The 14,900-nt window shown below is 42.6% G+C and overlaps 1 protein-coding gene across 1 annotated transcript in view; it reads right to left on the reverse strand.

Annotated features, from left to right (window-relative positions):
- Window positions 1-14,900, reverse strand: part of LOC146832981 (complement C3-like) — a 1,056,379-nt gene that overhangs the window by 854,829 nt on the left and 186,650 nt on the right. The window contains exons 10-11 of the mRNA XM_085600524.1: window positions 11,432-11,547; window positions 6,302-6,448 (exon numbers count right to left, since the gene is read on the reverse strand). Coding sequence (XP_085456650.1) covers window positions 6,302-6,448; window positions 11,432-11,547 — 263 coding nt within the window. The remainder of the gene's footprint in view (window positions 1-6,301; window positions 6,449-11,431; window positions 11,548-14,900) is intronic.

Here is a 14,900-nt window from a genome sequence, read left to right on the forward strand (position 1 = left end):
TTTTATTTTTTTTTAAGCTTTCCTTTTTGAAAAATTTTTTTTGCCGTGCGCGTACGGTACGCGTAAGCATTCCGCGAAGTTCGCGGAATTTTTTTCGTGCGGAATTTGTCCGTTTACGCCGTGCGCGTACACTATGCGCATTCCGCGATTTTTCGAAAAAAAATTTAAATTAATTTTTGCCCTTGGGGGTCCTTCTGTGACCCCCTGACAAAGGCTAGGGGGTCAGGAACTGTCCAGCCTGCCTCCTTTTCACGTTCTCCGCCTTGGTTTTTCACCCCCTCAGACTGCGAGAAACAAAATGGCGGCCGACACTTCCTGGTTTCGACTGATTCGAATGTTCACTAAGATCTAACAACCAATCAGAATCGCGCTCGTGCGCGGTGCCGTGCGCGTACGGTAAGCTTACGGTACGCGCTCGGAGCGCGCCTATAGATATATATATTGATTTAAATGCTATTTTCTCAGGAAATACTGAACAGATTTACATGAGACCTTCAAAAGGCACATCCCTGACCTGAGGGCTACCTCTCTGCCAAATTTCAAATAATTCTGTTCAGCCGTTCGGGCTGTAGCTCGGACTAAAGGTCCTATGGAAAAATGCATGGGGAAAACGCGTTTTGGGACCCCCCCTTTTTCTCAGCCCCCGCTTGACGAATCCCCCCGAGACTTTCAGGGAAGGAGCGGAGTGGAGCGCCCCACCTATTTTGAGAATTTCGCGAGGATTCGTCAATTGGCGCCAAAGTTATTCCAAATAGAATGTTGCGGATTTCCCATGGAAACACGGTCCTAACTATAGCTATCTACTGGCGACCGCCAGTAGATAATATAATATATATATATATATATATATATATATATATATATATACACACACATGTTACACACCTTTCCCCATTACTCTTGTTATCTTGTTACACAAAAGGCAATGGCACACCATTGTGATAATGCTTTCTGATTTAATTCAATTTACATGATTCCTAGGACATGACGTGTTTCGGCTACACTTCTGCTCAGAGTAAACAGGCGCTATTATTTTAGAGGTAAAATAATGTAACTTGAATAAAATCACAAAGGTGGTGGCCCTTGAAGAATCAGAGCGACCCTTGAAGAAGCAGAGCACAAACAGGGACTTTGTTGGGTAATTAAAGTTAGGTCTTCGCTTCAATAAGAAATGCCTCTTTGGTTTGCTAATTACTTTGGCGCAGTTTTACACAACTTTCCAGAACAGTGCTCTATTTTGCTTAGTTTCTTCATGGAAAGTTTGAAGCGATCTATCAAGTGGAGGCAAAGGGAAATTGAGGTCCCATAAAGCAAAATCTCAATACACTTTTTTTTCACAACGTGATACCTCAAAAACTGCTGAACGGAATTATACTAAAATTGGTAAGAAGTTAAATCTTGGTCCAGTAGTTCTTGAGAAATTAAGGTGCAGAAAATATTTGTATATTGGATAGCTGGGTTTGAGGGACTCTTGAGAGAGTCTTGCAAACTCAACTACAAGAAATAGAGTGTTCTGATTAGCCTAGGGGGCTTTTTCCCCTTGGGATACCTTGCTCCAATGGGAGCGGAGGTATGGAGGAAGCAAGTGCTCCGATTGGCTAACTGCAACATAATGTGTGGCCATTACAGGTCTCTGGGGACTTTGACCCTTGTCCTGAATACTAGAAGGGGGCAGGGTAGGGATAAACTGGGGCAAAAATTATTTTTAAAAAATTTAAACGATCCAGCAGTACTTCATGTTAATTTTCATACATTGACCCCTGCGTGAGCCAGGTTCTGGAGGTGAATATATATTATTATTTGGGTACGGGCATGCATGGAGCCCTTCTACGGGAGCCAATAACAGATCCTGGGACCCCATGCCTTGGGCCCAGCTTCCCAAGCCTCTATTACACCCCAGAGACCCAATCTCCTGAGGATTAAGTAATAAATTGGGTCATGTGGTCCCCCTCCCTGTGCCTCAATGAGGCCCCAGGGACACTATCCCCTGGGGCCATATAGCAATTAAAGGGATGTGGGCTTCGGACCTCCCTCCCTGAGCAACTCTAGGGCCCCAGGGAGCCTATCCCTCAGGGTCAAATTTATTTGAAAAGGGAAGAGGAGGCAAACGCCCTCCTCCCCATACAATATCAGCCCAGGGGATCCCTTCCACTAGGAGGGCAAAAAACCTTGTAGTGTCCCAGGTAGGTCTCCCGAGGTCACTGGTTTTCCACCGAGGACACTGCGGGCATACCCTGTCCACACTTTCTCAGGCAGGGAACTAAACTTTACTCATAAAAATTGCTGCTCCCACAAGGGTTGGTGCAAGAAGAAAGTGCTGGCCCCCACCAACACCCAGTTGCAGGCTGGGGTTGAAGGAGCTCCAATCCCCTGTGGCCCACAACACCCCCTGGATTTTGGGTGCTACAGGTGGGCACCAGAGCACCCACCTACAAACAAGAAAGTGGCCCACTTCCGGGAGCGGGGTTAGCTGTGGACACAGGGGTTCTGGGCTCCCCCTGCATCTCCTAACTAAAAATGGAGCTCTGTGTGGCCCAGGTGGGCACCCACTTGATAAAAAAAGCTGCATCCAATGGCACATTTGATGTGTGCGGGCTGGGGAGTCAGCTCAGACTGTGTGGGTCCTTGGGCTCTCCCTGCAGCCCCCAATTAGAATTAAAGATGCGGATGTCCAAGATGGACATCTAGACAAACACAATTTTTTTTTTTTTAAAGTGAATAACAAACTGTAGGAGTTACTCATTTATTTTCACTGCTCTTTGTAGGAGCACCCCATAATGCCTTTAAGGCCTATTTACATATTGATGTTAGCCTGGTGATGTCCCTGAAAGGGGCAGGAATATCACCAAGCATTTTTTAAATTGTTGTGGGAGGCTTCAGGGTCTGCAGCAGCACCCAATCAACATTAAAATAAGTCTCCTGGGTCAAAATTCATGACCCCAATACAACTTACCATATTTTTCTGAAATACTCTTGCTAGAGTTCTATGCTCTTCATATGGAGTGTGTCATATATATTTTGTTATGCTCACCCCCTTTAAACAAACCAATCAGATCACGTTTTATATTTTGGTGTTGTGACTTTTTGCAAAGTCAGTAAGTCTGCTGAGTGCGGCCAGGACCTGAGAAACTAACTGTTTGGCAGTTTCTTGTGTGCAGCAGACCAGGCACTGTAGCCAACACCACACACAGCTGAAGGCTGTGTGCATTATGGGTTTGGCATCCCCGCAATGTGTGGATACAGGCTGACCAGAGGCAAGGTTTGGTGCATAAACCCACGCCATGCACATGGGTTGGCTGCATCAGAGGTTGGACACAGGGACTCGCAGCACGCGGTTGACTTTATGGATGGTAATAAAAGATTACTTTACATTAAAAAATTAAGAAATTCACTGAAAAAAACCAAAGGTTAAAGTAACGTTATAGATACATGAAAGTTTTGTGACAACATTTGACTTGAAGATCCTGATAAATACACACTATATTTGCATGGACGTAAACATCCCTATAACCACACACTATCACTGTATACACTTTAACATCACATTGGGATTTTAACACAATTACCTTCACACAACATCTCTTTGGGCACTTGAATATTCCTTCAATCACACACTCTCACTGTTTGCTCTTGCACATCCTCACCACACACTATATCTGTATGGAGACTTTAACATTATCTTTGCACACTATTTTAGCACAAACTTGAACAAGATTATCTTTACACTCTTCGTTGGGACCTGAACATCACAATAACAATGCAACATTTCTTGAACATTGCTATAGAAAATTGCTATAATAAAGCACTATATTTGTGGGGACATGGTTACCTTCATACACAATCTCTGTAAGGGCTATAACCTTCCTAAACACACCATATTTGTAGTGGCTTGAACATGCTTATATGCAAATACTACATCTGTTTGGATTCGAACATCCTTATCTTGACACACTCTCTTTGTGGGACTTGAACATTATCTTTAATCACTGCTTCAGTTGACATTGATAATGATTATCTTCACCCAGTATCTCAGTGAGGACTTGAACATTCCCAAAATAACACACTATCTCTGTGGGCACTTAAACATCATTATTTCCACACACTATGGGGCAGATTATGATGCAGGCATGAAAGGATGCGACCCTTGTTCGGAGCCTTTGCGGCCATATCATAATGAGCTGGTCTGTTTACTTTACGACTGCCTCATTACGATCGAGGCGGTCGTAAATTAAACCTGCTGGTCATTCCGACTCACTACCAACAGGCTCAGAGAGCCATTCGTCCAGTTGGAATCCAGCCTGTAATCTCAAAGGTGAGCATTTCTGCCCTTGAGATTACAATGTCGGGTTTCAGCAGCCTTTCCATGCTGGCCTTTCTGACATGGAAAGCCTGTCAGAAGTTGACTTTAGGGGCCCCCATCACGGCCCCCTCGGGTGCACGGCCTCCGGTTAGAGGGCGAGGGGGCACCTATGGTGCCCCCCCTGTTGATCCCTGTACCCCTAGCAGGTACCTTGAGGTGCCTGCTACGGGGTGCCGGAATGAACTGCATCTCCTTTTTCTCAATGGGAGCTTGTATTACTGCCAGTTCCCGTCTGTAACATGAGCTCCCATTGAGAAAAGTGCAATGCAACCGAACAGTGATCGGTTGCATTGTACTGGGCCGGTCAGGACCGCCGACCGCGTGTCAGTCGGTTCCAGGACTGAGTTGTTGTCTAGCGGAAGCAATTACGCCGACATCAAAATGAGGCCATATGTGTGTGTGGACTTGAGCATTGTCTCTTCACTCTATTTCAGTGGTGCCTGGAAGAAGATTATCTTCACATTCCATCTCTCGGGGGACATGAACATACCAATAATGGCACACCATCTCTGTGGGGATTTGAAAACCGCTATAATCACACACTATCCTTGTGGGGCTTGTACATCACTATAATGACACACCATCTCAGTGGGGACTTAAACATTCCTATAATTACACTCAATCTCTAATTGGACTTTTACACCATTATCTTCACACTCTCTGTGCAGGGATGCAAACATTGTTGTTACATACCATTTTGGTGGGAACTTTAACACCAACATCTTCACATGCTATCTCTGTGGGGTCTTGAACATCCTAATAATCATACACTATGTTTTTGGGGACTTGTGCTACTTTGATCACGTACTACATCTTTGAGAATTATCACACACCATCCCAGTGCAGTGATCACATACAACTTGTGTGGGCAACAATTCCTATACAGATATTAACATTACATGCATTCCTAGGGAGATGTGGTCTATTAGCCACATAGACAAAAATGGAATCAAATATTCTAACTCTGGTTTCCACATAACCATTTTGCTTTGTTACTTCAGTTAATCTCTTTATGCTTTAGTTCCCTCATCACTTAAGATTTTGAGCACTAACCTATCAGTTTATTGCAGTTTGAAGTGCCTTTCTATAATCCTGAAATATATTTTTTACAATATTAAGTAGCATAATACAGATTTTGTATACCCCTAGGATGTGTACAGAATTTTTTATATGAATAAATCATTATGTTATTCGTGTATATTTTTAATGTAAAAAAAAAATTTGCCATGTGCCTTTCCCTGTTTTCAAACAAAAATGGTAATTATGAGTAGGTCTTCACGTGCTCAAGTTAATTAAATAACAATATATTTGAACATTTGAAGCAGGATCCTGTATCATGAATTTTTTCTTAACATTTTTCGGTTATTGGTATATTTTAAAAACATAGGGAATTGTTTGTCCCCACAAGGCAAGTATCCACACATAGTCCCCTCAAGGATGGAAACACGTGCATGTGTATGTGAGATGGTTGTCAATCTATGTGAGTGGCAGCTATGTCCTCAATGGGCCTGACTATTAGTGACATGGTAAATTCCGATCCTTGTGCAAACACATGAAATCTAAGAGAATGAAAACAACAACAAAATACTATAACATAAAAGCTGGTGGAGGGATAAACAGTATGATCTTGAGGAGACTGAGCTGGAAGAAAGCATTGTGTGTGGTTTCATCAAGATGAGCTTTTATGTTCGTGTTAAGCATCGATGAAAGCTATCACCCCATACAAATGCTGAACTCTGTAACAGAATTTAGCAGCTGCAGCAATTAAACCATCAGACCCTGGGGCATTCATTATTATCAGGCCCAAACTGTGAGAAATAGCCCTGTATCTTTGAGTCATCACTCGGAGTATGAAGATATTCGTCAGTTGATGAGGGCAAGGCCTCTATGGGATGAATTGTGTGTAGTGATATGTTTCAATTTCAGCATTTGGTTACTCACATGAATATGCAACTGCTCGATATTGTCTACTGTGTTTAATGTCAACGTAGCGGTCCCATCTTCTTGAGTATTGCCTTTAGATTTTCCAGAGTTAACAACTACTGGAACGCCAACAGCAGGAGATCCATCGGGGTTTGTAACGAAGACCTGAGAGAAGACAAGTTGGTGAGGCATGTGGTCTGCTCTACAACTAGTGCTTAGATGATTTAGCAAATTAGTGATCCTGCATGATGAACACAACATTGGTAGAACGCTCATCACACACTGGCTCAATAAACAATATCATCACACACAAAAAACACAAAAGTATATAGAAACAATAAGAAATAATAAAGAACAGGAAAAGCAGGACCATGGCCCAAGTTTCGATTGTATGAATAATATAGTGATCATTACTCCAAAGGTTAGATAGCTACAGGCACATGAAAACGGCTTTAAATTCACTTGCATGAGTGTTAACATTTGTTCATAAATGCAGTTAAAAAATGGGCAACTTAATAAATATTTATCTACATTTAGAGTGACGTGCCTTTTTGTGAACGTTTGATAACGATGTAGTTGTTTTTAATACTCTCAACTGTTTTTTGCCCAATAATACAAGACAAATGTGCAACAATATCTCTAGGCACAAGGTAGTCAGCCAACCACCAACAAAACCGTTTACTCAGTAACAGCACAGCACTATATGTTTCACAAAGTGTAACCCCCTGATCATCAACAAGCACAGAAAACAAATCATAGTGGTTCATTAAATCTAGAGGGGAGGAAGGATGGATAGGCAGACAAAATAAACTCAAAAACAGTCATGGCAGATAACACTGTCTTAGGGTCTAGTTCCTACAATGCCATACCAATGCCCTCCTATGCCCAGGACAGACACTAATCCTAGACCAGGAGCATCTGTACAGAGACCCACCCCCATCAAACCCCAAAAATGCAGACAACTATAGGAGGGTAACTATTCCCTCTGAAAACTTCAACCTGGTGAACCCCTCACACCGTCCAAGCATCTTCCTCCACCAAGAAACCTATTTATTAAATCATGTGTACCAACCTAAGCCTCGTAGGGAGATCGAAACAACCCTAATGCACACCAAGTTGTTTGGAATATACAACAAGTCCTACTTTCCCAGCAAAATGTCTGGCACAGATGTGGGGATTGCAACATGTAATTTTCCCCTTAGAGGATCACATTCTGCTAAGCTACCTATTTCAGAATTTGGTCCCTCGTTTCCATGTTCATTCACAATAATCATCGGTGTTCCATCTTTCCCACTTACTCATAGGTGTTAGCTAAACCCCGAACAACATGAAGCGGTCCAGCTCACCATGTAGCTCTTGTGGGGCCTGATGTATCTTTTCTGTTTCTTTTTGTAGAGAGTCCTCAGTGACTGCTGTTGTCACCCCCATAAACCCCTATCGTGTACCCGGTTCTCAAATTTTCCACAACTTCCACTCTGGCTTTAAGCCTCATCTATATTCTCAGCTGAGGAATCAGCATCTGAGTTGTGGTGCTACAGGGCCACCAGGTGAGTTACTGCATTGCCCAGGGCCTGTACAGTCCCAACCCCTGCTCCTGTCAGACCTGCCAGCTTGGCCTCTGAGGCACTGATCACCCTCTCTAACCAACCTGTTTTTTAGGTTAATAATCCCAGAAGCATTGGTTTCTGCTGCTTATAAAAAAAGGCATGCTATAAAATAGGTACGTCCTTGTCTAAATAAATTTAGGATACCAAGAATATCGTCTTTTGTCAGAATGTCTAGCTCAACAAATTAAACCTGTAATCAGCACTTTGCATTTTATATTGAAATACTGAAAGAGATTGCAATAATGCTCAATCCATAATGTGATTTGTGTTAGTAAAGGATTGGAAAAATGGAAACGGCTTAAATAATTACATTTATCAGGCTTCTATGTCAAATAAAAATTAAAATAGCCATCGAAATGAGATATTTTTAAACTAATGTATAACATTATTTAAATTTAAATGTTAAATTTCTAAAAATAAAAATCATAAAAGGTTAAAGCGCCATCAAGAAGTAAATTATGCATAAGGCCAAATCGCCTGGTCAAAACGTACTGGAAGAAACATGAAAGAAGTCTTTGCCTTATTTGTTTCTTTTCCTTCTTTCCTTAAATTTCTTGCTGTTATTTGCTTTTGTACCTTAATCACTTGTTACACATACATGTAATTTTTTTAAAGCATATGTGTGAATGTTTCCATATTAGTAGCAATGTTGTTTAGTAGACCATGGTGGACTTGCTCGAGTCATCTGGAAACAGGTCATTTTTTTCAGGACTGAACTCTAAAACATAAACATTGTCTCATGTGACAATCTTCATGCCATAATCAGATTAACACTACTGTCAATGGATACATGTGTTACTTCTAAGTATTTTTCAGGTTTGTTTCCTAAATCAGGTTGAGCTCATACAATACGGTAAATTCATTTTTCACTTGACAGGCATGAAAAAAACTTGTTTTTAGAAGAGAAGTGTTCTCCTTGTCAAAGTGGATTACTTTGATGAATGTTCAAAAGAGATCCAACTAGGATTGCAGGGATGTAATATGTACTTCCCTAGTCTAGTTTCTTAGGTCCATTCACAGGGCATTTAAAATATATCTATCTGAACGAAGCAATGAGACTTTCCAGAAGAACATGTTTGTTCTTCTAACAGAAGAGCTTTTGCTACAGGAGGTTAGACATCAAAAGTAATTAGTACTCTTGCCAAGAGAAGCCCTTGACTCGGTATCGTTTACATCTCAGTCTGGCTAAAGTGGGTTTGAGAGTCCATCTGTCTGCTTTCACTGCTGACAGAAGGCTCCATAATAGGTATCTTCAACAAAGTACCCTTTATTTGCAGCTTATTAGTGAGCTTGAAAAGTCAGTTGAGGTTCATTCTCAACCTAGTGCAGTACATGAAAACTCAATACAGCGCTTTCAAAGTTACTGAGAGCCACTTCCAAAATAATGCATTGATGTGATCTCAGAATCTTAACCTGAAAGGTAGTCTTTCAACGTCTGTCTTTTTGAAGGCATCTAACTTGCTTGCTCTCTAGCTCCATCAATTTCGCTTTCATACACCTTGGTGCTTAATAACTCAGTTATTATAAACAAATAATGGTCCTGGACCAATTATTCAAGGAAGAGTTAGATTAACAGAATTAACAACTCATTTGAGCTTACATTAATCATCTCCCAAACGTCTGTAAATCGTGAAAATAAATGTGCAGACAAATCCACTAAGTATTATTACAATATATTTATTTAGTCATTTAAAGGAACAATCATTAGAGGGTCAAAAAGGTAGGAAAATGTTTTAGGGAACGTGTAAGAAGGAGTGCTCAAGTGTATATATACGAGTCAAGAGAGCTCAAAGTGTGTAGAAAAGTAAAGGGCATATATTTACAAGATTGTACAAAACTGATAATCAATAAACAGTTAGATGCAACCTGGCCACATGCAAATTATTCATTTGAATTTGTAGGGAGAGTTTCCTTAAGGCTATAAACAGGGGTAATGGGGAAGGGGAAGATGGTCCAGGTGCGGTAGGAGGTAGCGTCGACGTTTCGATCTGGCTTATCGGCAAAAGAGGGTCTTTAATACCTCAGCTATGCGGATCTTCCTCAGGACAAGGGGACGGGTGAAGTGACCCTCATCCCTCTTGCAATACTCAATTGGAGTCCAAAACCTGGTTACACCAATGCCCGTAACGTGGCAAGGTTCCGGCTAAGGACAATTCCCGTTATTCAGTAGATATAGACCATGGCGGTGGTGCCCAAACCATCCATGGAACGTAATATTCAGATCCGTATTTGTGGCAAAAGTTGGCTGAATGAATCAGGCAATGCAGGGCACAGCGTGATTTTTACAACTGGAGACGATCTGATCAACGTCCTTACCCCATCGCGGCAGCTACCGTGGCTGCATTGCTGACAATTGTGATCCCCACTTTTCCAGTAGAAGCTAGGCCTGGGTGATGAATTCCGCTCTGCTCGTGGAGTTTGCAGAATTTTCCACATTCCACGTAGTGCACAGAGTTCTGAAAAACTCAGCAGGATGGAGTTTTTTCAGGGCTCACCAGCATCAAGTTGGCAAGCGTGTGATTTTTCAACGCAGGTGAGCGGATTTCTCCACTCGGGTGGTCGCGGATGATAGCTACTGGTCACATTGAGAAATCTTCCGTACGCGTTGAGGAAGCTGCTGCTCGAGTAGAAAATCTACTCAAGTGGCAGAAAAGAAGGAGCACCCTCTTGCACTGCACATGGTGCAGTTCATGCTGATTTTCAGTGTGGGACAAACACCCGGCACTGAAAATCAGCACAAACAGCATGACCAAATGCACTTGCGGAACTCCGCATAGCACAGTGGAGTTTTAGGTCAATTAATGGAGTTTTGCATAGTGAAACTCTGCAACCTCCACCCAGGCCTAGTAGAAGCACATACACACTACTTAGAAGTGTGAAATTCACTTGGCATGAATGCCTTAGACAAGGTACAAGACTCATGTACAGAGAAAGAAACGCTGGTCACCAATTTGTACCATTACCCTCATATCTCCAGCATGTCTTCAAGGCCAGGAAATAAAGGCTCAGCCAAATGAGACCTCAACCTTATTTTAAACAAGGGAAGGGTGTGGCCCCCTTGATATTTATCTTTCAATCTGCTACTTCTACCTCTGTTGATACCAAAAGTTGGAAAACATGACTGTAGTGGCCCTGTTACTCAGCCTGACTTTTCTAAGTGAATAAAATAATGCTTCAAACCTCGTGCTCCCAGCTGTTGATATAAGGCCCCTCCACATCTGGACCTTTGATCACAATATACTGTGTTTGTCACAAAGCAATGGCCACTTCACAGAAGGCAGGCATATGTATAGAGGTAAGATTAATGAGACCCTACAAGAAGTTAGGCACGAGGCTGGTTACTTGCTAACCGAGCAAACTGATACCTAATTGTACAGAAGACTAGAGACAGACACATGAATCAAAATTTGGCTGATAGGAGTCTGCTGTTTAAAGCTCTTAGTTCAAGAAAGTTTACACACTGAATTTGGACTGAGCTAATACTCCAAAAGTGGATATAAGGAATGGACAGAACACAGGCTTTTAACAGAATTCATCTTACCTTAAATTCAAAGGGCATGGTGGGCTTGAAGTACTTAGATGTTTTGGTGAAGAGGATTTTATACGGTGATGTTACGATACAGATGTCACTATACTCAGCCTCCACCATGTCGCTTCCTAAATTAAATGAAAAGACAGAACAGCTAAAAATACAGTTAAAATACTCAAAATGAAAACATGCAAGTCGGCCTCTTATTTGAAAGAGCAATGGTTTTATAAGAAGAATGTCAGCAATGAGTACCAAGAAAAAACTCAATATTAAGATGCAGATTAGCAATAACTTGGCTTCCTTGTATGCATGAATAAATGTAATGAAGGGTATTTAAGATGTGCACAAAAAACTATACAGCACTGTTCAATAGTGTGGTAACAAACAGCTCATCCCTGAACTATTGATGTAAGATATTTTCATCTGGAGTTTTTCATGTGACTGACTACTTGTTCCCAAAACAACAAGGTGATGGATGGAATGCTTGAATTAATCTCAGCCACTGGCAGTCACTCGGGCTGCATCCCAATGCATAATTTTCCGCCCACCTTGCCACCTCAATTTGGACCCAGCCATATGCAAATCAGTTTTCACCCTGCTCCTCATAGAAACTGGCTAGTCAGAACTGCCAGGCCAGGCATAGCTTGGTTCCAGAGGCACAGAGAACCCAGGACACATGTCTGGGCATACTCAATGCACTTAGGGCAGCAAATGCAAAAACAACAAGGTGATGCATGGAATGCTTAAATTAATCTTAGCCAATGGCACACTTGTTCCAGCATCAGCTGTGGTCTGCTGATACTGTAATGTTTTGAACTTCAATTAGGAAGTCTTCCTATCTGGTATTCTGTTAGGCATGTCAGCCTTAGGGTGGTCTTCCCCCAAACTTTTTGCCTCTCCACCTCCATTGTGCTGAACTTATTTGAGCTGTTTTCATTGCACTATTTGTGTGTTGCACAGTGCACTCTTGGGGGCATTTTTAACTTTGTGCAGGCACCGAGCAGAGCGCCATTTTTCTCCGCTCAGCAGGGCCATTTTTGGGTGCCATCTTACTTGGGTCAGCGGTCTAGCTGTTAGAGACCAGTTCCAAAGTCTTTATTAAAGGAAATCCATTCCGTGGACGCGCGCAGTGGGTGCTTTGCAAGCGTGCCAATGGCAAGCCCACCTGTGCCCGTCAGTGTCTGGATGGCGTCCAGCACCACCCACACTGCCCAATTTCCAAAAGAACATTCTGGTATGTGGTCTAGAGAAGCACTCCCGGCTTTGAATTGCAGTCCTTGCTATAATACCGTGCTTACTAACCCTGATGTGAGATGCTCAGATTACCGGTGTAAGGCCTGCACTTTTGGTCTATGGGCCTCCTCCAATGCTGAGGAGGGAGGTGTTCCGTCTACTGAGACTCCTAACCGAACAGTGAGTGTCAGAGCTTGTCTCATTAACTGCAGGTCACTCCCAAAACACTTGGCTGATATATGGCTCTCCTTACCTGACAACACTTGGGATCTTATGTTTCTCACAGAAATGTGGTTGAAGGATTGCTAGAATCTAGCCCTGGCTATTCCTCCGGGATAACGGATTTTGTGTGCCAACCGGGGTGGAGACAGGGTGGGAGGGGGGCATAGCCATTGTCCTGAGGGATACGTGGGAGGTTTCTACATCTAGGCTGGGTCAAATCGGTAACATTGAGGGCCTTATTTTTTTTATCAAACTTACTCCCTCCTTTTCTTTTGCTGGTATGCTGTTTTATAAGCCCCAGGACTACTTGAATAGTTATCTTCCAGAACTATGAAATGCCATTGCCTAATTGATGTTACAATGGACCAGATTTACAATTCTGGGAGATTTTAACAAGCATGTTGATGTCCCAAACTGCCCTCAGGTGTCTCAGCTAACTCTAACTTTAGCCGGCCTCAACCTAACCCAGTCAGTTACCTCCTCTACCCATAGAGCGGGCCATATATTGGACTTAATTTTTTCTAACATCACCAGTCGGCTAATTGAGGCCTCCGTACATCTGCTATGGATGGATAATTTTCTTGTTCTGCTCAGCTTTTATGATGAGGGCAACCAGTCAATGAGTCGCAAAACATCTGAAAAAAGGAGGAACTGGCAAAAAGTTACAAAGGAGACCTTTGGGCCCCCTCTTCAATTGATCTTGCCTCCGCTTACGGGTAATCCCGACAGTGATTCCATCCTCTTTAACCCCTTCAGCGCTGGGCGAATTCCGCCGCGGTGCTGAAGGGTTCGAGCGCGGGCGGGCTCATGACGGAACGGTTCCGTCATGAGCACAGCTCAACCGTGGCTCATGACGGAACCGTTCCGTCATGAGCATGGAAGGGGTTAATCTATGGATCTTCTAATGCACTGGACACTCTTGCCCTTTTATAAACATTTGTAGCCACTAGAGCTAAGCTTTCCACTCGTTGGTAATCTGCTAAACTCAGAGCAGAGAAAAGCCTCTGCAAGAGGTTGGAGCACAGCTGGAGAAGGTCTTACAATCTCACAGGGAAACTCACCTATAAGGAGGCCCTTAAAAAATGTTGCAAACTTATTTGACATAAGATGAGAGAGTACTTCTCGAGGTGTATAGAGACCTTCTCTAAAGAAATGTTTTTATATTGTAAAATCTTTTACCACACCGGAAGTTATGAAAAGTACCTTTCATCCTTCCCCTGCTCTCTGTACTAGCCTCTCTGATTTTTTCGAATAAAAAACGTCAAAAGCTGTACTGTATGTTCCCGCCAGAAGTTTGTTTAGAAGGAACTGTCCCATCATCCAATAACCCTTTGTTTTTTTTCCGGAATTCTTTCCAATCTCTGAAAAGGACTTACTTGAGGAGGTATTGAATTGTAAGTCTGACTCCTAGAGGATCCCTGCCCGCCTCAATTTCTTAGAGTGGTTGCTTTCAGCGTAAATCCATTTTTGAAACAAGTCTGGAATCCCTCTCTGAAATCTGGCATATTCCTGCCATATGGAAACAGGCGTTCCTGCTGCCACTGCTCACGAAGCCCAATGCGGACCCGGGGGTGATTAACAATTTTAGATTCAAATCATTGCAATCAGCACCCACGAAAACTTTGAAAAGCTGGTTCATCGCTAACTATCCCCCTTTGTAGAAGCCAATGGTTTGTTGCATGACACACAATTTGGCTTCCGTGCAGGGTATAGCATGGAGACCGTTCTACTGGAAGAGTCTAAAATGGTCAGAGAGATGTTGGATGGTGGCGCTTCCACTATAGTAGTGCTGCTTGATCTTTCAGCAGCATTTGACACGGTAGCTTATTCTACCTTGTTGAAGAGATGAAGCCATTTTGGTTTTCATGGCAAAGAGGTCTTACAAGATATATCAAAATGGATGAACAGCAACTTTTTGAAACTGAATGCGCACAATACTGAGTGCTCTTTTTTAGTCCGTTGACGCCCCCTCTTTCCAGTCTTTGGCGGCCTTCTGAATTGAATCCCCCACCGACAGCAGTTTGGT

The sequence above is a fragment of the Triturus cristatus genome, chromosome 4_2, assembly GCF_964204655.1.
Source record: "Triturus cristatus chromosome 4_2, aTriCri1.1, whole genome shotgun sequence".
Taxonomy (NCBI): domain Eukaryota; kingdom Metazoa; phylum Chordata; class Amphibia; order Caudata; family Salamandridae; genus Triturus; species Triturus cristatus.